Source organism: Leptodactylus fuscus, chromosome 1 (assembly GCF_031893055.1).
Source record: "Leptodactylus fuscus isolate aLepFus1 chromosome 1, aLepFus1.hap2, whole genome shotgun sequence".
NCBI classification, from domain to species: domain Eukaryota; kingdom Metazoa; phylum Chordata; class Amphibia; order Anura; family Leptodactylidae; genus Leptodactylus; species Leptodactylus fuscus.
Window position 1 is genome coordinate 66108548 of NC_134265.1, and position 23110 is coordinate 66131657.

Consider the following 23110-nt stretch of genomic DNA (forward strand, 5'->3'; position numbering starts at 1 on the left):
CAGCAGGGTCATATCGGGGCCAACTGGTGGATATAGGACTATAAAGAATATCATTGCAGTCCACGATAGCAGTCACAAAATGTGCTAAGATGTAAAGTAATATTTATGTGAAGCAGTAATATCCATTCCTAGTACTCAGCACTATCGCAAGATCAATATATAGCCATACTCTATAAGGCAGACACATAAATGACTATATAGTAGATTAAGGTCCATGCTGATAATATATGGCCGCAGTATGTGGCTGTGTCCAATAATATGTCATCTCCACTGCAGTTACCAGTGAGAATAGTGAGAAATGAGCCAGTCTATAGCCTACAATACAATTGCAATACCACCTTTCCCCACTGACATAACCATATTTACTTTCATAGACAATTAACATTTTTTGCAAACATTTTTTGTATCGGTGGCCCCTTCTCCCCCGGGGCCGGTCCCCACCGGCCCCGTACCTGTGAAGTTGCAGGCCGGCTCCTGCGCGGCGATATCGCAAGAGCCGACCTGTTCGGGTGACAGCCGGGAGCCTAATGAGGCTCCCCGGCCTGTCACTGCTATATTAGTATTGCGGCTGGTCTCTATGACCAGCCGTAATACTAATAGACAGAATGTCCCATAGACGGCAATACAGTTGTATTGCCGTCTATGGGACTTGCAATCAAGTGACCGCAGGTTCAGGCCCGCAGGTTCAGGGGGGGAATAAAATGGTAAATAAAAAAAAAAAGCTTTAAAAATATGAAATAAATAAAAGTTCTAAATCACCTCCTGTCCCTAGAATCCTATTAATATTATAAATGTGAAAGTTTGTGAGTTTGTGGGTTTGTGTGTTTGGATGTTTGCATGTTCGGATGTTTGTTCCTCAATCACGGAAAAACCGGTCCACCGATTTGGCTGAAATTTTCCACAAACATAGTTAATACACCCGATTAAACAATAGGCTACTTTTCGTCACAATAGCGCACATACGTTTGTGCCAGGACCCTCACAAAACCCGAACTCACACCACCATCTCTGCAATCTCACACACTTTGGACCATAGCAAGCCACACAATTCATATTGCCCTCTACAGCCTAGCCCCTAACCCCACACAATCTCATATACATATACTTTACCACTTCGCCCCTCACCTTAACGATACTCCAGGAGGCTCTCTTTAACGCTCCGGAGCAGCCATGTTTGCCGACCCCCACCACTCTGACAATCCGCGACACCCCCCACCCATGTCAATACCCCTAGGCGGTCTAATAAATGCAAAAAAAAAAAGTTTAAAAAAAGTAAAAAAAAAATATAAAAAAATTAAATAAAAAGGATTAAAAATTCAAATCACCCCCCTTTCCCTAGAACACATATAAAAGTAGTTAAAAACTGTGAAACACATACATGTTAGGTATCCCCATGTCCGAAATCGCCCGCTCTACAAAGCTATACAAATATTTTTCCTGTTCGGTAAACGCCGTAGCGGGAAAAATGGACAAAAGTGCCAAACCGCCATTTTTTCACTGTTTTGATTCTGATAAAAATTTGAATAAAAAGCGATCAAAGCAATAACATTTCCCGAAAATGGTAGAACTACAAAGTACACCCGTTCCCGCAAAAAAAGACGCCCTATACATCCCCGTACACGCACGTATAAAAAAGTTACGGCTGTCGGAATATGGCGACTTTTAAAAAAAAAAAAAAATTTAACACAGTTTTGGATTTTTTTTAAGGGGTCAAAATGTAAATAAAACCATATAAATTTGGTATCCCCGGAGTCGTAACGAAACACAGAATACAGGGGACATGTCATTTTGGTTGCACAGTGAATGCCGTAAAACCAAAGCCCGTAAGAAAGTCGCAGAAATGCATTTTTTCTTCAAATCCACCCCATTCAGAATTTTTTCCCTGCTTCCCAGTACATTATATAGAATAAATAATGGTGGCATCAGGAAGAAAAATTTGTCCCAGGAAAAATTAAGATCTCATATGGCTCTGGGAGCGGAGAAATAAAAAAGTTATGGGGTTTAGAGGGAGGGGAGTCAAAAACGAACATCAAAAAATGCCATCGGCGGGAAAGGGTTAACTTCAAATACTTCTGTCCCAAAGTCACTATGTACAGTTTATAACAACACCGTATAGCAGCTCAAATACAAAGTAACTTCAACACAAAAGTCTCAAAAGTACATTTCATATCCCATACCTTATACACAGTACGAAAACCTTACCCGCGCCTGTATATACCCACTGCTACAATCACCGCAGACGAAGTCGCGGGTACCAGCTAGTATATATATAAAAGTAGAAAATCACCGGGTTTTTTTTCTATACAAGGTGATGTAAGCAATAGATATTCCCCAAAATGGTATAACTAAAAAGTACATCTGGCCCCGCAAAAAAAAAAAAACACTCTATGCGTCCCCGTACAGCTGCAGGGTCACCTGTCAATGTGGCCTTGCAGCTGTTGCAAAACTACACCTCCCATATATTAAATATTTTACCATTTTTTGCTTCAAAATTTTTTTTCCCTATTTTCCTCCTCTAAAACCTAGGTGCGTCTTATAGTCCGAAAAATACGAAATTTTGCTGAGATTTAAAGATTTCCTGTGACCATCTTAGTCCTGACAGTCTTTTGTGTTGATCGGTTGCCAATGGGTACAACTATGAATGTAGAAACTTTCTACGGACTGGGACTTGTCACAAACCCAGCCATGTGTTCTTTATTGTGCACAGGTTATAAGACAGGGACACTACAAATAAAGGGAATGTGTCACCAAATATGACCAATTTTTAAACCAAGTTTTTATGAAAACATTTTTTTAAAGAATTTTTGAATTTTTCCATGTCACTATCTATATTGTAAAAATACAATAACCTGCTATTTTACCTCTGTCCACTGAAATCTTACAGCAGAATTACACTTGCTAATTCTGTAGGGCTCTTCATTTCAGCAGTGACCTCATTTACATCTCAAGCAAGACTGAAAGCCTACTGTTACGTTAGTATGACTCTAATGGTCCTACTGTATATGTGTATTTGAGATCAGAATTTAGATTATGAACCTGCCTGGAAACAGGGGCTTATGAGAATACAATCTCTGTACAGCACTACTGAATAAGTTGGTGCTATAAAAATGTCAGGAAATACATCACAACCTGAAACTAGAATAATGGATTAGAAATTCTCAGTTTTTTAAAAGAATAGACATATATGAAGTCTGTATCACACATGAATATACATCTATGAAGTCAGTATAAAAATATACTGTATCACATATATAATATAGAAACTACTTAAAATATTAATTTTGTAAAATGTATCAGTGTATCTCACCGTGACCCTTTTGTGCTGAATTGTAAGATCCCTTGAAGAAGAAGGGCCAATGGACAAGAGGTCATCTTCAAAACTTCACTTGTGGCCTCCTGCAGTAATGCCTGCCAGCGTGTATCCGGAATCTTAGCCTGAACGGAAAAATTATTTACGTACAATATTAAAACGCATCACTTTCTGATTTATAGGAAAGTCAATGAAAGCAGGAGTAAAAGGTAGCCATTCAGACATATCCTAGGGATACTGCAAGTGAGAAGTTTTAATCGGTAGCAGGTAAAACAAATGGGCCTATAGGGGTTTATACATCCATAAGCCACACTTGGCTTTACAAGTAGGGCTGAGCAGAAACAAACAGAATTGAAGGGGTACAGTGCTAGCTTTCATCTATGGGTGGGGGTCTCGGTACAAAGACCCTCACCAATCAAGCTTCTGACGTCACTATGCCATGACAGGTACCCTATAAAGTATAAAATACAGCTTGTAAGCAAAAGGGAGAGAAACTTATAGACACAATGGAGAGATTCATCCAGACCAGGGTATCGTAGGCCAGTCTTGAGGATTAGCCTGAGACACAAGACTAGTCACATCCATGGCTGGCAGTTTTCTGACACAAATGATGATGGAAATGTATTCTAGCTATAAACGGCGTAGTTTTCAGGATCAATGCAGGATGGGCCTATTTTATGACAAGGGCTGCACACTTCTCTAGCATCTGGATACAGGGTGGTGTCTGTGGAGTCAGTGTTAGCTTCAGGTGGAATCAGAGTTTGAAAGAAAGTTACCAACTCCCGATTCAAAATAAAATGATTAGATATGAAATATTACTATTTTTTATATTGTATAATTAATTACTTTATTGCATGTTTATTTTCATAGGAATTCAATTAAAGGCTTGTTCCAAAATTAGAAGAGTTTTACTGCTTCTCCAGACCATGGCTGTCAGTCATTAAAGGAGTCAGTCCGTGTTTTCACCTGCTAACTCCACAAGTCTGAGATTGGCAAAAGCCAGGAGAATGTTTCCTGCCTGATCACACTGTGAGAGTTAACAAGTTAAAGGGCCTGCCATGTTTTACAGATCTTATGAGATCCAATCTATCCTAATCCACAGTTCTATTGAATTCTCCTAGCACAGCATGCTCAGAGACAGAACCCTACCTGGTTATCTGCATTCTGGGAAGTGTATGTGTACAATGTGTTCTGTACGAGAACATTAAAAAAACAAAACAAAATTAAAATATGTATTCTGAGTGAGAGGTTTGTGCTCAATATTGTGGAGGCTGATGGACAGGTCAGTTTATGTGTCCTTCTGTCTTTCTGCCTAACACACAAAAGCATCTGTAAACTAGATTTTATAAACCTACTGTAATAAGGACACTGGAGAGACAAAAATAAAATAAAATGACAGTAATATTATTATAAGGTCTGATGCCTGAGGTATATTTGTGTTAGTGGGAAAACCCCTTTAAGGTTGCAATCTGGGATTAAAGGGGTTGTACGAGATCTAAAGGTACTGGATATTGTAAGCTCGGTCAGGGTCCGGTTACTGTAAGCTCGGTCAGATCAGTCAGGGTCCAAAACCTGATCCCCACATCAATCCACTGATTCAGCTACCAGATGTCATATACAAGGTATATGGCTGGAAGAAGCTTTGTTCCTATTGAAATGAATAGGAGCAGAGCTGTAGTTCCTTGGCGCCACAGCTATACAGTGTAAAGAGCTGGAAGCTGTTGTTAAGGACATCAAGGGGTCCCCATAATAGAGTATGTTGCAGAGTTCCAAATTAAATATCAGGCCTGGAGAAGTCACACACATACACAGCTGGTGGTGTACCAAGTGAGTTCTAATTTAATGGTGCACAAAGGTAGTTTAAATACAATACAGACAAAAGCAGGTTGGACTATTCTAATAGCATAACATGGTTGGCATAAAATGATTGGTTGTAGAGTTATAACATAAACCTGGCACATGACTATTGGCAGAGGCCTAATGTAATCTGCATCTCATTATTACTTTCCAAACTGGGATGGACTTTGTCCTTAAACAAAGAAAGTTTCAAAATACTTATGTGTGAACTAACATCTCACACTATGTCTATAGGTATATATCATGGCAAGAGAGATAAGATTACATGCTGTGCCAGACTACTCCAGCCTTGAACAATAGGCTACATAAACTCTGTGTCTACACACTCTAAGTAACCTCCATATACCATACATTGAGTAAAGGAGATATACAAATAGCCAACTGCATCTTCAAAAGATGAGACCCTTGAGATAGAGAGAGATAAGGATTCGTCCACACAACACTCTTTGCCACCCAAAGGGGCCTCTTAGACTTTAAACAGACATACTTATACAGTTTATATGAAAAAGGTTACAAGATGGCTTACAAAATACAAAGATGGAGGACTTAACTCTAACACTGTATACAGTGTACAAAGACATACACTGTGGTTGTGGCACCAGGGAACGGCAGCAACGTTCCCATTCATTTCAACAGGAGTAGATCTGCTTCCAGCTGTATAGCATATATATGGCTTCCAGCAGTCGAATCAACTGCTAGGTGTGTGGTTCGGGTGTTGGACACCCATTGATTTGATACTGATGACCTTATCCAGTACCTATAGGTCTTGGACAACCTCTTTAAGAGTGGATAAAATTTATAATTTACTATATAGTGAGGGAAAGTGATACAAGAAGAGGTTAAGTAGTGACTCCAGTAAATCCAGTATAACCAATGAAAGTGACAAGGAGAAACTTTTGTAATGTGCTTTTCTCACAAGAGGGAGTCAAAGCGCAGGGAGCATTATGGAGTAGGGGAGTTAGTGACTGCCATACAGGCACTCATCCCCAACATCCTCAAGGGTCTGTTGTTTTACAGTTTTACAGGAAACCAAATTACTAACTGACTGGTTAACACTATAGCCTTAGATCACTGGCTTTGGATTGTACCAAAGACAAAGTAAATATATAAAAATAGTGTATACAACATACGTACCGTGCAAACTTTAAGTGCAAGAAGTGCTAATCGCAGTAAACTTGAGAGTTTCCCACTCCAGTTTCCTTGTTGGGATGCCACCTGTAAACCCTTCCTATAGCACATCTCTGCGTCCATCATCATTCCCTGAGACTGGTACACATCAGCTAACCACTGAAAGGAAGCCAAGAAAATTATTATTTCAGTATGCAAATAATCTAGAAACACAATATCCAACATTTAAGATACCAAGTGCATGGATCTGTCTTAAAGGAAACCTGTCCTGCTCCTTTATACTCTGCCATACAGCCCGGGGTGTGCTGCTGTACAGGATCTGGAGTGTTATATGTACATAACTAATATGGCACCTGAAGGAGATATCCACGTTGTTTTGGTTGAATTTGTATGGAATCTATAGCATGCAGAGGAACAGAATGTACCAATACACGTGAATGTGAGACTAGCAATACAGCCATGTTCATGGGAGTTTGTGATGTCTATGAGCCATTTCTATGGATTTTATAGTTTCTGGTCTCAGATAATGGATTCCCAACAATAATTACTTTTGATGTAAGTCAATGACAAGTGAGAATATAAAGGTGGAAATAACTACTTCTAAAATATTTACAATGTCTAAGTCTGAAATATACATCTCAGAATACGAAAGGCTTTCTTTTATAATATAACCTGAGTCACGGCTTTTGTTTCCCTATAATACAATAGTAGTGATTGATGATGTTGCTCATACAAGTGCTAAAGAAATAAAGGTTTCCTTCGTAAAACAGCTGTGCAAAACCAATGTGGGCAGCAAAATGAATCACCAAAGTTTTTCAAGCACAGGCAAAATAAAATTTTCTTTTACAAATTGCTAAAATAATGGAGTGTTGAGGCTGGGAGTGAAAAAAATAAGAGTTTTAGTCGGCGGAAAGTCAAAGGACAATTTTTACAATTACACGCCTGCAAGCCTAAGAAACAGATGGGCCTATAGAAAAATGGTTCATAAGTATACTGCAAATGGAATATTTTTTTCACTTGTAACACTAGTATTACCTTACCTCTAATACATCCAAGGGAGCATTCACACTACGGCCGCTGTCCGCCTTGGGGTTTCTGTCCTTAACCCTCGGGAAACTGGACAGGGGATGGCTTGCCGGCGGTCAGCTTTAAAACTCTGTCATTTGAATGGGTTTTTAAAGATAACCGCCTGGAAACAGTTTTTTTTTTTTTTTTGTATGGACACAAAGTGCTTCATTGTCCGACTTTGTGTCCATGCATAAAAAAAGCGTTTTCAAGTGGAGAGGATGCAAACGGACACTGCCGGTTACCTTTAAAACCCATTCAAATGACCTTATACAGTTTCCTGGGTGTTTAGGACAAAAATCCCTGGGCAGATGGCGGCGGTAGTGTGAACGCTCCCTTATTCTCTTTTTTGACATTGCATTAGGTGGTTAATGGCTGCATGTTCTGTCTTACTCTTTTCTATATGTTTTGTATACATAGCAGTGCACTGGCCATTAATATTCCTGTGGTGGGGCCCTTTGATCCTAGAAGGGGTCGGCCACTTTTATGCACTTAGCATGCTTTTTCTCATAAACATAAAGGTGCAATCTTACGTACATGCTTTTTTTTCTTTTATGTGATGTCTATCTGAACCACTCAACATAAATTCAAGACGGGGAACCCACCAACACATCGCATCCTTTAAAAGTCACTGCTCCCATGTTTCTAGCATAGTTGGATTTTTTCTCTAGCCCCTATTGTTCCTGTTACGATGTTAATTAGGCTTTCTACAGTCAGGTGGGTGGTCCTGGACTGGAACACAACTGCCCACCATCCTACCTGCAGCTAATGACTCACAGGAGGTTTCCCATAATTACAATTCCTTAAAGGGGTTGGCCACTTTCAGACCAATATTGACAAATAAATGTACAATAAATAGCTATACAATTTTCCAATATACTTTCTGTATCAATTTCTCACGGTTTTCTAGATTTCGGCTAGAAAAAACTCTGACCATGGTCATGTGATTTATGGTGTATGTGATATGCACACAGGTGCACGGCTGATTACCAGGAAGATGTCTGATTACTATGCTGTTACTGTAACGAGCGGCACCTGTGTGCTCATCACATGACCATGGACCGTAAATCACATGACCATGGACCGTAAATCACATGACCATGGTCAGAGTTTTATCCTCTACAAGTAACAGAATGGATGACAGCAAGCCAAAATCTAGAAAACTGTGAGGAATTGATACAGAAAGTATATTGGAAAATTGTATATCTTTTTATTGTACAACCCCTTTAACTGCTTGCCAAATAACCAATGACGTTATACATTGACTACAGGAATGGTAACATCCATGCCTCCTCTTTGGGGCGTTCGGCTGTCATTGATAGCTGGCTCCTGCTTGTGCAGCTGCTAACTCTGCAAGGATGTGCCAGTATATCCACATAGAGTTATATGTTAGCCACCAGGTTATATAAAGTCAATAGGTGGTCGGCAAATGTTAAAGGAGTTCTCCAGTTTCTGGTATTGATAGCCTATCCTTAGGATAGGCCATCAATATTAGATATGCAGCATTGTCCCATTGACTTCATTGGTGCAGCACTGCAGTACCTACACTGGCCTTTACAATTTGCATGGCGAGTGAGCAAAGCAGCTGACGAATAGGCCATCAATGCCTATTGATGGCCAATGCCTTTTTATTGTACAACCCCTTTAAGGAATAAGGATCTGTAATTACAGGAAACCAACGGACATCATGAGTGCTATACCATTCAGACATGGTGGTGGGTGTGGTGCTGGCCACAAAGTCTTTGCTTACTCCAAACAGTTTATATGTTCAATGTGATACAAATTGTCTTATTTCCCTGTGAAAAGATAGAAAGATATGGAACACCTGTGGGAAGAGAAAACCTGCAGCATGGCAGCCCTCTGCTGGGCACAGTATATAAATGTACCACACTTACATGCCAGGCAGTCAGAGAATTTGGGTTAGACATCACAGTCTTCTTCAGCTCCTCCAGGACGGGTTCAGACAATGCAGCTTGGGACTGCAGCACTTGTTGGAACTGTACTTGTCTTAACAGCAGAAATAAGGGTGTTTGGTCCGGACAGGATTGTAATCCCTAAAACAGTAAATGCACAAATAAAGAAAACATGTTCACCCTACATAATGAAATACTGCCGTGACCTGCTATCGCTTTATACACTGCTCTAATTGAGATCTGAGCCCTACAGCATTAGTCCACAATAGTGAAGACAGGAGTACAGGCCAGTACTTGTAATATGTCATATTTTAGTAAATCAGAAGAAAATAAGGATTAACGGATTTGCCCATCAGCAGCAACAATTAACCCCTAGACATCGCCAACCTGCCTTTTTACGTTGCCTTATTTGATACCCGGTGCTGCAGTCATGTCAAACATCTGTGATTTACAATTGCTCCTCTACAAGTGAAGTTACTGTCTGGAAGTTACACTGTTATAAGGGAAGCTTTTAGGATTTTTATCAACACTTTTATCTACAAAATGTATCTCTTTATAGTGATCTTTAACCCCTTCCCGCCGATGGCAATTTTTGATTTTCGTTTTTGACTCCCCTCCTTCTAAACCCCATAACTTTTTTATTTCTCCGCTCCCAGAGCCATATGAGGTCTTAATTTTTGCGGGACAAATTTTTCTTCATGATGCTACCATTAATTATTCTATATAATGTACTGGGAAGCAGGAAAAAAATTCAGAATGGGGTGGATTTGAAGAAAAAATGCATTTCTGCGACTTTCTTACGGGCTTTGGTTTTACGGCGTTCACTGTGCAGCCAAAATGACATGTCCCCTATATTCTGTGTTTCGGTACGGTTCCAGGGATACCAAATTTATATGGTTTTATTTACATTTTGACCCCTAAAAAAATTTCCAAAACTGTGTTAAAAAATTTTTTTTCTAAAAGTCGCCATATTCCGACGGCCGTAACTTTTTTATACGTAAGTGTACGGGGATGTATAAGGCGTCTTTTTTTGCGGGGTCGGGTGTACTTTTTAGTTCTACCATTTTCGGGAAATGTTATTGCTTTGATCACTTTTTATTCAAACTTTTATCAGAATCAAAACAGTGAAAAAACGGCGGTTTGGCAGTTTCGACTATTTTTCCCGCTACGGCGTTTACCGAACAGGAAAAATATTTTTATAGATTTGTAGAGCGGGCGATTTCAGACGCGGGGATACCTAACATGTATATGTTTCACAGTTTTTAACTACTTTTATATGTGTTCTAGGGAAAGGGGGGTGATTTGAACTTTTAATTCTTGTTATATTTTTTTTTTATTTTTTTTAACTTTTTTTTTTTTGCATTTATTAGACCACCTAGGGGTGTTGAACCCCAGGGGGTCTGATCACTAATGCAATGCATTACAATGCTAATGCATTGCAATGCATTGCAAAAAAGCATCCTTTCTTTTGCAGGCTGCATAGACCAGCCTGCAAAAGAGAGGATTTGCAGACAAGCTTGGGAGCCTGTACAAGGCTCCTGGCTGTCATGGCAACGGGACGTCAGCCCTGGAGCATGCTCCAGGAGCCGGCGATCCCGGCCAAAATGGCGGCGCCCATGCGCCGCCGGGAAAATGGCGCCTCCGGCGCCTTTGACCGCGGCGCCGGAGGGGTTAATGCCTCCGATCGGTCCGGGGACCGATCGGAGGCATTAGAGCCGGTTGTCTACTGCTTAAAGCAGTAGACACCCGGCGGCTATAGCGGCCGCCCGGCTCCCGGGCGGTCGCCATAGTTACAGACCCGACATGCGCCGTACTATTACGGCGCATGTCGGGAAGGGGTTAAAGTGAAAGAGAGCATCCATTCACATTTGTACTAGCAGGACTCTCCATCACCTACTTGCTGGATGTTTGCTGTGGCTCAGCAGGGAGCCTAGCTAGAGATAACACCAGCAGTTTACAGCCTTCTACTACACTAAACTACTGGATAATTTACACATGGACTAGAGGTCCAGAAAATAAGCTAAACTGAATATAAAACTATATAAAACCTCATTTTTGTTTAAAAACTATATAAATGTGTAGCCCCTGTGATGAAAAGTACTAGGAAAGCATATTTTAATACGTTTAGGTGCAACTACAATTTTATTTTATGTAGAAGTAGCAAAATTTACATTTTTTTGTATTTTATACCATTCTTCTACTTCTAGAGAAAAAAAATGCTCAGCTTATTTAACAAATAAGGCTAGTTATTTCAAGCCTGATATGCCCTGAAAAAAACATGGTAAAAATGGTTGAGATGTGCAAAGCCAATAAAAAGATATTGTTGTGTAAAGTGCTAAATTTGGCTTGAGCATTGGGGCATCAATGACTCTTGGTCTTGAAAAGGTTAAAGGGAACCTACCCACATTAAATAAAGTCCTTGTATGAATAGAAATGTATTAGAGATGAGCGAACACTATTCGAAATAGACGCTCCTATAGAAATGAATGGAAGCGGCTGGCACGCACACTTTGCCGGCAGCCGGCTGCTTAACCACCCGCGTTCCGGCTACGTCCATTCATTTCTATGGGAGCATGCTATTCGAAACGGCTGTTTCGAATAGTGTTCGCTCATCTCTAGTATTTATCCCTGCTCACTGTGAATTTAGGAGTCCAGTGAGCGGTCCTACTCAGTTATTAACAGCCTTTAGTGTATACATACTGAGATATCTGTCAATCATAGTTAAGACCGCCTACATGACACTTTCATCCAGAATGAGCAGGGATTTCAGTGAATCAATGACAAACTGGTTGCCTTAAAGGGCTTACTGTATTAACACACAATTACAATCCATATATACACATCATTCTACTATTAAGCAATATGTGCAATATTACCTTGGTGCACAGAGCCTCGGCCTCAGATAGCTTGTTCTGATCCTTCAGTGAAGTGATAGCTTGATACAGAGACCAGCTCTCCAGGGACTGGGCATAACTAGTAGGAAGATTACTTGCGCTCTGAACTGTATATTCAGAAAATAAAATTACAAAGAATTCAATAATGATGGACTCAAGTGGTTTGTTTTTTTTTTGTTTTTTTTTTATAAAACACAGATTGTATGCAAACAGTTATTAAAATATACCATAAATCTTTTATAAAAAAAAACAAAAAACCACAGATTACAATGGAGTTCACAAATTCTCCCTGTCTACTATTAACCGCCTGTTCCCTGTGACTACCCCCTTGCTCTAAAATGGAGCAGTGTATCAGTACTGAAATAGGCAGTACAATAATATGGATATGTAATAAGTGTTTGATCACTTGGCCCCACCAAACATAACATCAGGGGTCCCGGGTTCTCTGTTCCTCCTCACTACACAACTAAGTTCTGTATTCGGCTATCTTTGTCACTTCCCACCCAGGAGCGTACTTTTAATTTGTACATATTATACAGTCAGAACTTGGTTCTCGCTCCTGGAGGTGGGAGAGAACTCTATCACAACATTTTAACTCCTTTGAGGTGATCAATAGTGCTCATTGTACGTAAATGGCATCTCATAGATTGTAAGCTCTTTAAGCAGGGCCCTCAATCCCATTGTGTGAATTGACCATTTCTCTGTAATGTATCTTTCTGTCTGTACTTGAACCCTACATTTTCTAAAGTGCTGTGGAATATGTTGGCGCTCTATAAAATAAAATGTATTATTACTAAATGGATAGAGAAGGGAGAGTCCCTTCGCTCATCTCCCTGGCTTCTGTTCTCTCTAGGCTGTCATGTATGGATGCCTGTTGGGTCTTGTAAGAAACAGGACCTAATAGGGATGTAGGAAACGTACAATATACTGTAATACCTATGTATTGCAGTATATTGTACAGGTGATCAAGCTAGCCCATGTTCAAGTTCCCTTGCGGGGCAGATTAAAAGTAAACCTCTAAAAATGTTTGTATGGGATTCTAAAAAATTGAAGAAACAAAAAATACATGTAATTGGTATATCTGCATGCATAAAAGTCCTCAATGTTAATATATAATGTTATTTATGCCATGCAATGAACCCCATCATAAAATAAGACATAATTTAAGAATAATAAAAAATCTGAGCAAAAAGCCATATACACTGGGATATAAAAAAATAATTCATTTTAGCTGTTTTATATAGTAAAATGCATATGACATAACAATCAAAATTCTTAACATGGCATGCACAGTCTAATAAGCGAAGAGTTAATCTTGTATGGCTGTATTCAAAGATTATGCTATTAACAATACTACCGTATATATTAATCTTCTATTTTGCATATTCCTTACCCAGAATTCTCAGCAGGGTATGCATGGTCTTATGAGCCTCTGTTTGGCATCTCCCTAATGAGACCCACATCTAGTCCTTACACACAGCCAGCCAGTACCCTGCACTACTCGCAGTTCATTCATATTCGGTACAGTGGAGTGCATTCAAGTGGAGGCTGTTGTTCCCCTTTCTCCCTTTTCCCTACCAGTCTATACAATATTCGGTACAGGCCATGGCGCTCACCTGCGGTGCTTTAAACAACTCTTTGGTAAGGATCCCAGAATCCTGCGGTTCTTCAATTGATGACCTATCCTATCCTTATCAAGTGGTAAGCCTGGAAACCCCCTTTAATACTCTGAGCTCAATTATACACCAGTATGCAATAAGCTGACAGTCCGGGGTGCATTAGGGCTAGTTCACACGGGGACATGGACGCTGATTTTGACAGCGGATTTCGCGGCCAAATCAGCATCCATACAATGTATCCCTATGTGAACTGCTCGCTTTTTTTTTTCTGCTAGCTCGCTAGCAGAAAAAGAAGCGACATGACCTATCTTTGGGGCGGAAGCCACTCGCGATGAGCCGCGGCTTCCGCCCAGTCGCAGCGCCCTCCATGTCGGCTCATTCATTTGAGCCGACAGCGGAGGTGAAAGCCGCGACCGCGATGGTCGCGGCGGGAGCAGTTCACATAGTGTGGACATTGTATGGACGCTGATTTGGCCGCAAAATCTGCTGTCAAAATCAGCGTCCATGTCCCCGTGTGAACTAGCCCTTATGAAACTCTATATCTACACAGGACGTTTGGAGCTGAACATCAAAAAACAGAACTTCACTCGCTATATGGATGCACTGAGAATGGTGGATTATTAAGATATAGAATACAATAAAATGGTAATGCAAACATTCACTTTAATAACCAAAACTAATCAAACTCCCTTTGGCTTCCTGTATGACACATGTAGCCATCAGATTATCCGATAGAACAGCTAGAATCTAGATGGAAAAGTCTACCGTAGGGATGACGTATATGAAACACATATTCCATGCTGTTACTTTGCGAGTGACTTGTGACAGCCTGACATTTGTTTTCTTCAGCCTGTTTTTACAAATATCACTCTGACTGACATAGCGGCGATAGCTTTCAAGTAAAAGCTGCTGGAACCGCGGGAAAACACGATATTAACATAACTTATACAGTTCTATAACTCTGAAAGACAGTAATGTTTGTTCTTACTAAGCAGAATTAACATAAATGCCATTGCTGCCTTTCTCCCTCTTGAACAGGTTCCACTATGTGGGTGGATGAGGTGCGACTATGTGCACTGGTGGGAAGGGCACAATTTCTGAATCTGTTAGATATCATCTATCAATAGTGTCAGAAGATACACAAATTTTGGATGTGCAAAAATTAATCAAAATTGTGCACTTGTCATATTTGACTCAACTTGCTAGGCATAATAGAATACCATTTCACCATATCTTTCCAAACTACAACTCCCAGCAACCCTATATGTAAGGCTGGGCGACTACCTAAATCAAAATCATGACTAAATCGGGTATTTTACCTCAATTATTTAGGCCACTGCGATTACAGTGATTATTTAAGCCACACCCCTATAAAACCACTCCTCTTTTCAGGTATGAGTATGTGTTGGGGAAACCTTACGAAATTCGTCGAGCGAGGTTAACCGGGCGGTTTTGTTTGGACTAAACACGGACACACCATAACTGATATCATCATATTCTGAGGTCTCTTCAGAGGAAATCCAAGGGAGGTGAGCAAAAATAAAAAAAAATAGTTACTCACCTCTCCTGAGCTCCAGCACTTCTCCTGGTCCTGTTCAGGTCTCATGAATGACGTCTAGGCCACACGACACAGGGGTCAAGAAACATCGTAAGGCTTTGTGTCACGATGCCACGTGACCCCTGGAGCCCGGTCAGTAGCCCCGCCCCTTCGCTAAGTCCCATCCCCCTCCACTCCGCCCCCTCCTCCGGGGGGGGCGGCTTTCTGTCATTCGCCTCGGGCGGCGAAAGGGGCGGGTTCACCCCTGCCCAGCGGTGGCAGCTGCTAGATGTTAGACCCCCACTCTCAGATCTATTCTGATACCCCGCTTCTTCACACTAACTGAGCAGCTACTGGATACTTACTTTTCGATTTCACAGACGCTACAAATGAGATATTGCACTCAGTGCTTTTGGCAGACATCTTATTGATATAGGAGGCAGTATTTTCGGCTTGCCTGGCCGCCATTAATCCAGCCCATACTGCAGGGTTATCTAAAAAAGAAAAAAAAAAGTGGTAATAAAGTAAGATGCAAAAGTCTTTCATTTGCCCTGGGAGAATTTACAAAATGTGTCTGGACTTGAAATTTCCTAACATTGTACAAGCTATTGTACGAGCTAATGTGATATATATATATATATATATATATATATATATATATATATATATATATATATATACATACACACACACATATATTTATATTTATTTCTATTAGGGTTAATAAAAAAAACCTTTCCCATATATAGATTAGCTATATGGTAAGCATTGGAGTGGTGGCAGCCTGGCTGCTTCCAAACACTGGATCTCCTTACCCCCTTTATAATTGAGAGGTGGGAGCTCGTTTGGAGTTATCTTTCATTATGATGAATAGGAAATAAGGAAAATCAATCATGTTCAATTGTTTCCACATCTACCATGTAGTAAATTACGTAAGCATCTATAGAGGTAAAACACCATTGAAGGATATGCAATACATTTCTGAAAGATTCAGATCTCACGTACTGTATCACCAGAATAGGGGATGGGAACATGCTAAAAATGTTAACCTGTACAAACGTTTTTGTAAGTGCTTGTATCTCTAACATACGTCACATGCAACCCTTCCCATTTAAAAAAAATGAGCTGGTTCTATATGGCAGCTTTAGAAACAACCACCGTGTTCGACCTCCCTACACAGATATCCCCTTCCCCTTAACAATATGCAACACACGAGATAGTATCCCCAACCACCATTTTCCATTTATTCCACCATTTTGTCTCCATACCTTCAGACTAACGAATTACGGATAGTATACAGAACTATTAATTTCTATGCCCCATATACATGTCCACAGTTTTTACAGATCAATGTCTAGGCCTAAAAACCACATCTGCAAAATTTGCAGTAAATTCTATTTGTCTATATTTTTGGCTCAGACTCACCCATACAAGTGTATGGGATCATACAAATCTTTTTTACGCATCCGTTATAACAAATGACTCTAAACTCTTCACAGATTGTAAGCTCTTATGGACAGGGCCCGCAGTCCCATTGTGTGAAGTGACTACTTCTTTGTCATGTATCTTTTTATTTGTACTTGAACCCTAAAAATTGTACAGTGCTACGGAATGTGTTGGCGCTATATAAATAATATGTATTATTGTTATTATTGGATGGCATGCAGATACAATTCAGACAGGTTTTTACAAAATACAAATCCGTTTTTCAGACCATGTTTGTGTGCATGTAATCTTGGAGGTAACTTTGGAAACAATAGTTAAAGAATAACTAGAAAATGTATAAAAAACATGATAAATTCCAATTCTGTTTCTACATGCAAGTATGTGAGGACTGGGGTGGTGATTTATACGGCATATCACACAGGTTATGTGCTGTACCAGAAGAGAACACAAGAGGGCACTGCTGTACCAAAAAAAAAAAAAAAAAACCCCTGCAAATCTGGTTATAAGATCTGAACAGTAGCAGCATATACCTAAAGTATAGGACCAGTGTTACTCTCTTCTGTTCCACTTTTGTGTCATACACCCAGATGTACAGTTCCAACTATCTACCATATCTACAATAAAACACACACACAATAAAGTAATACAGATTCTGTATACCTGGGAAGATACGTGCGGCTCTTTGCAATGTTTTCAGAGCATTCTGCTTCAGGTTGTCAGATGTCAGACACCCAGCGGCTAATTCGTTCACCGCCGTGTATAATAGAGATGTCTAGGGAGAAAGACACAGGGATAAGTTGCTGATGTTTGTTTTATTAGGAATATTTCACAAATCACCAAACATAATGTCCTTACCTTTGCTTGGCTCAGGTTAAGTGAATGTGCAACAATCCCAGCAGATGCTCCACCCTATTCAGAAAGTGATCGCACAGTGAATATGGAAATGACCAGGAAATAGTGTCATTTTATTAGTATATAGTGTCATTGTACAGTTTTATTGGAAAAAGAACGAAGCATCAGAACGCAAAAGTTTCAGTGATAATTTAGTGACTATTCCTCAGTGTCCCCTACAAATGCTCTCAGTACACCAAGTAGGGCACAGTGTGCAGGAGCTACATGGTTAATACCATTCCCTTAGTTTTGAGACACTACTGGAAAACTCTTCTTACCTTGGCATTCCTGGGGGTATACTGAGGCACAATCCTCGATAACAGAGACCACAACTCAGGATTCCCTGGATGGCTAAATGAAGGAAGGCAAGAGACACGAGGATGGAGATTAGTTGACAGAAGACAGGCACAAAGCTATTGCAATTCCATTGAAGAAAGCTAGCCTGACAATAGGACATTCCAATAATAATAATAATAATAATAATAAAAAGGAACACAATATTAATGCCAAATGTCCAATTGATTGGGAAGTGAAATACAAATTGTGTTTTTAGAAATATACAGGTTGTGTGATATGTATGCAGAATAAATAAGAAACATTTAGAATACACAAAGGAAACACTCTTAGGGCCCGTTCACACGGGCACAGAGGGGGCAGATTATGGTGCATAATCCACATCATAACCCGCCCCCTCACAATGGTGGTCTATGGAGACCGCCATGACACTCACGGAAAAAAGAAGCGGGCTGCCCATTCTTCAGGCGGATTCCGTGATTCCATTCATTTGAGCCGACTTCGGGAGAAGGGGAGCTGCGACCGCGACAGTCAGGGCAGGCAGGTTTTGACCCGAGAGTGACGCGGCCCCCCGCATCATTCTCGGTGCCAAAATCCGCCCCCCGTGTGAACTTAGCCTTAGTAGCTGTGTGTTCTCTGTAATTTTAAACTGTGTATAGCTCAATGTGAACAAACCAAATGCATAACCGCTATCGTTGGTACAGACATGCAGGCCGTGTATCAGCGTGTGGGCGATGCAACCAGATCTGTATAAGAACATCTAGATTTGGAACCATCACCTGCAGTTTACATACTGCACGCACTGCAAACAAATGGCTAGGAAATGAGCTTAATAGGGAGTGAAACCAAACCCCTGTGCTACTGTTAGCAATGAGAAACCATTAAAGTTACCCTAAACCATTTATGTAATATCATATAGGGTCTTCTCTCATACACTGACCTGTGTATAGCTCTGCAGGCCTGTCTTTGCACAGCAACGTTCCTTCCTTGTAAAGCATATGTGGCAGATGTAATAAGGCATCTCTCATAGACATTATGATCAATTTTAACATGCTTGAGAAGCTCATTAAGGGCGGCTGTTGCCAGAGTAACGTCTCGCTTAGCAAGACCCAATGCACACAGGGCATGTAGGCTTTCAGTGCTTGGTTCCTTTAGTACAGAGCTGTGAATACAGAGAAATAAGCAGTAAGTCATAAATATAGTAATACATTCTATTCAACAAGACTATGGAGTAAAAAATTTAAATGCTCACCAACTTTTTTTTTTTTATCAATAATACAGGCAAAGAAACTTTGTAATATATCTCAGTGTGGAAAATTGCTTCTTTCTCCACTTAACTGGCTCTTTTCATCCTGACACCACCTACCAAAACTAACATTTTTTAAAAAAATTTAGGCTGAATTCTATCTTGTTCTCCAAAGTTGGACTGCTTGCTCACAAAAGTACAGTTGACCATAGAAGTCTATGGAGAAGGTAAAAGTCAGAGAAAAGGAAAGAAACATCCAAACAGAAGCTATTAGACATAATCGCAGTAGTTGTCACCACAGAATTAAGAAGTCACCTAAAACATCTCTTTTTCAATATAGCCCAGAAGAGCCAGTATCGCTTGTGGTCACATGACCAGCTCTTTCCATCATGAAATGCTGCAGCAAAATATACTGTTTGCCGATAGAAATAGAAAGCACTATTTTTTTGGCAATATGGAGGGATGTCTATGAGGGATCCATGAAATTGGATTACCCTTGGCCGTGGAAAAAAAGGGAATGTTAGGGCCCAGGAGCTTTAGCAAATGGACCCCATGGTATTACAGTCCCTGGCATATGACTTATTGGTTAATTAATTGTTTATAATAATTATTTATATAACTATATAAATCAGTCCATGGTCATGTAATAGACAGTCCATGGTCATGTGATGGACACACAGGTGCACAGCTAGTTACAGTCACAGCACAGTAATCAGAAATCCGTCCGTAAAGTCTCTTTCCCATCACATGACCATGGACCGATTTGTATCTACTGAAATTAAACAATGAATGACAGCAAGCAGAGATCTAGGAATCTACGAGGAATTGATACAGAAAGTGTATTAGAAAATTTACTATTTTATTCAGAGCCCCCTCCTTTGGGTAAATGTTCCCCAAAGATATTTATACATGGGTATTCTGTAGAAATAGAAAGAAACATATTATGCAGTATCATTTATATACAATGTTTTGCAATAATTTGAGCCTATGTCTATACATTGGTATGTTTTAGACACTTACATTGAAGGTTTGATTCAGACGTATTTCCTGACACATACCTGTGATATACAGTGTGAACAAAACCTAAAAATCCAAAGAGGCATGCGTATACTGCAGTAGGCGGACATATTTGCTTATTTTCTGAATATATATTATTCAGCCATTTTATTGGTATTTAGAATGGTTTTTCTGTAAAAAGTTACAACTTTCAAAAAAAACAGAAAAACTTTAGGAATGAGATGACTTACCACTTGAACAAGAGTGTTTTGGAGGATTCAATGTCACCCTGGCGATACTCAATTATTGCCATGGCGGTGAGGATGTGCGCTTTTTCCTGTTCAGTCTTGGCAACAGATAAAGCTGTTTTGTAAACTAATAATTCATAAGAAAACAGAAGATGGAAAGTAGGGATTGTGTCCATTTATATACGTAATTAATAGACAATTGTATGGAAGAAACTAATAATAGCAAAGACGATAGCATTAAAAAATTAGGACATAAAACAGAAAAATGTGAAATTCTTCAAGTTCCTTTAATAATTATTAGACGCTCATGAATAGGATTGTTGCATCTTCATTAAGCTGTCAAGAGGACGTCTATCTAGATAAATAACATGGAATAAAACTGCTTTCAAAGCAACAACTTCATTATCCAGGGCTCTAAATAGATTCTAATACATAGAGACGGTACAGCTGCCAAGACTCATTCTATGGTCACATGAAATATTTGGTGTCTTGAAAAAACAGAATGGCAAGATTTTATATTTAAAGTGAATGTTTAATTGTAAGCCTATATTTAAATATAAATCAGTACCTATGGATAATGCCTATTTGCTTTCTATTCTCTACAGAACTCATCTGTGACTACAGCTAAGATTGCTTAGAGGGAGTGTCAAAGAGGTTGTCCAGGATAAATTGATCTTTCTAATCTAAGCTACTCCTCCCCCCCAACTTCTAAATTGCTTAGATTACAAGAAATCTATACTTTAGATTGACGATAACTTAACTGCCCAAGACCCATTTTCCTATTACAGAGTAATGTTCCATTTCCAGAAGGGAGGAAATGGAACATCACCTATACTAACCCCACCCCATCATACTTACCTGTCTTCCAGTCTCAATCTTCTGGGGACGGGACGCCATTTCTTCTGGTCTGCACAATAGCGCCAGGGTGCCCAGAAGAAGTGACATCCCACGCCCAGAAGTATGATGGAGTGGGGGGTTGAGTTAGTTATTAAGATCTAGTAGTGGGGCACTCTAGGACAAATATACATCTCCCCCCCTTCCCGACTCCCTGGAACTGGAAGTATGACAGAACTTTCATATGACAGGACTTTCATATCACAAAGATACCATTTGTAATTTGTGTATTCCTATGATTTTTCTTTTATGTCAATATGCTTGCTTATTTTTGTTTCTCGCATATCTTTCTTTGTTATTGCAAATGTTAAAGTAAAAAGTTTTCAATAAAAAGATAATTAAAAAAAAAAAAAAAAAAAAGATCTAGTAGTGGGCGAGCTAGCTATGGAAAAAAGGAGGGGAAGGAATTGAGAGAGGGAAGTGGTGAGAGGAAGCTCTGATTGGCCAAATGTATCATAGTAGTTGTAGGAAAACACAGAACGGGAAGATGCCCATGTAAACAAATGCAGAAGATGTCATGAGCTCACAGAGAAACCCAGAAATCACTCAAAACACTGCTAAAGGTGTTTGGTTGCACTTATTAACCTCTTAATAACACTTACCCCATACAAACAGGATTAAAGGGAGTCTGTCATCTTGATGGACCATATGAAACCAACAACACAGTTACATAGATTAGGGCCACTGGAATCCAATGCCTTTTGTCCCTTACAAATCCGTACCTCCATTGCGGAGATATGCATAGAAATGTAAATATGTAGATGAGCAGTCTGGAGCACTGAGGGTATCTCTGGTCCACAGACAGCTACGCCTTGATGCACTGTAATCGCTTCTTTTCTTTTACTGGTGAGACCAGGGAGCAATGTTCAGGTCTCGCCTGGCCTTGTGTTCTCACATTATTGCTGTGGATTGCGTTATTGACAGGCCAGAGCAGGTGTACTACACTAGGACCAAATGCGTCACAGTACGCCCGGAAGCTTCAAAATTATGGACCCTCTTGCCACAGCCCCATTACTTCTAGTTGTATTATGACACAATAGACGCATGCACAGTACACACCCATTATGGCCTAATAAATTCAGATCAGTGTTTCACCTACTGTACGCTGATGATATGTTCTAGAGTTCATTGAAGTGTGCGGCCCTAGACACAGAGGAATTGGATTCAGGTAACCCTAGTCCATCAATAACTGTACTGTTGGTTTCATACGGTCCACCCTGGTGACAGAATCCCTTTAACAGAAAGTCAATGCATGGATTTGTGATTTATATTACAGCAAGAAAACAACGTAATATTGCATATTTTCACCCCAAGCAATAATAAATAGTAAAAAAGACTATTAATCAAATTTTAATGAAATGAACCAGTGCAAACGTACATAGCTAGCATTGCCTACATAAATAACATTACAAAGCATTTACCTCTGATACTTTCTTGCAAAAGGCCTTTCTTGAAGTATGCCAGAGCCAGCCCAATGAGATCATTAAAGTCCGCCAGAGGTGTAGACGTATGGGCTTTGATGGCTTCATCGTACTGACCTACAGCGCTGGGGAACAGAAGGTGCACTTTTATGTTATGATCTAAGCTCACTTCAAAAGACAAATGTCGATACTACAAACACTTTTGAGTATAATTTTGTCTCCTATAAATAAAAGCAATACCATCGCTAACACAGTATTTGGGCGAGCTCTTTGTATTGAAGAGTAAAGTATGCTAACATATATTAACCAAAAAATATGCCAAAAGATCCCATAACCCCTTCTCTACTTTAT

At 39.9% G+C, this 23110-nt stretch overlaps 1 protein-coding gene across 2 annotated transcripts in view; it reads right to left on the reverse strand.

The window, feature by feature from the left end:
- SKIC3 (SKI3 subunit of superkiller complex) overlaps positions 1-23110 on the reverse strand; it is a 105657-nt gene that overhangs the window by 22542 nt on the left and 60005 nt on the right. For both annotated transcript variants that reach the window (XM_075271561.1, XM_075271571.1), the window contains exons 29-39: positions 22760-22884; positions 20448-20571; positions 18895-19116; positions 17939-18011; positions 17625-17678; positions 17430-17541; positions 15689-15817; positions 12150-12274; positions 9256-9414; positions 6302-6454; positions 3308-3435 (exon numbers count right to left, since the gene is read on the reverse strand). In XM_075271561.1, coding sequence (XP_075127662.1) covers positions 3308-3435; positions 6302-6454; positions 9256-9414; positions 12150-12274; positions 15689-15817; positions 17430-17541; positions 17625-17678; positions 17939-18011; positions 18895-19116; positions 20448-20571; positions 22760-22884 — 1404 coding nt within the window. The remainder of the gene's footprint in view (positions 1-3307; positions 3436-6301; positions 6455-9255; positions 9415-12149; positions 12275-15688; positions 15818-17429; positions 17542-17624; positions 17679-17938; positions 18012-18894; positions 19117-20447; positions 20572-22759; positions 22885-23110) is intronic.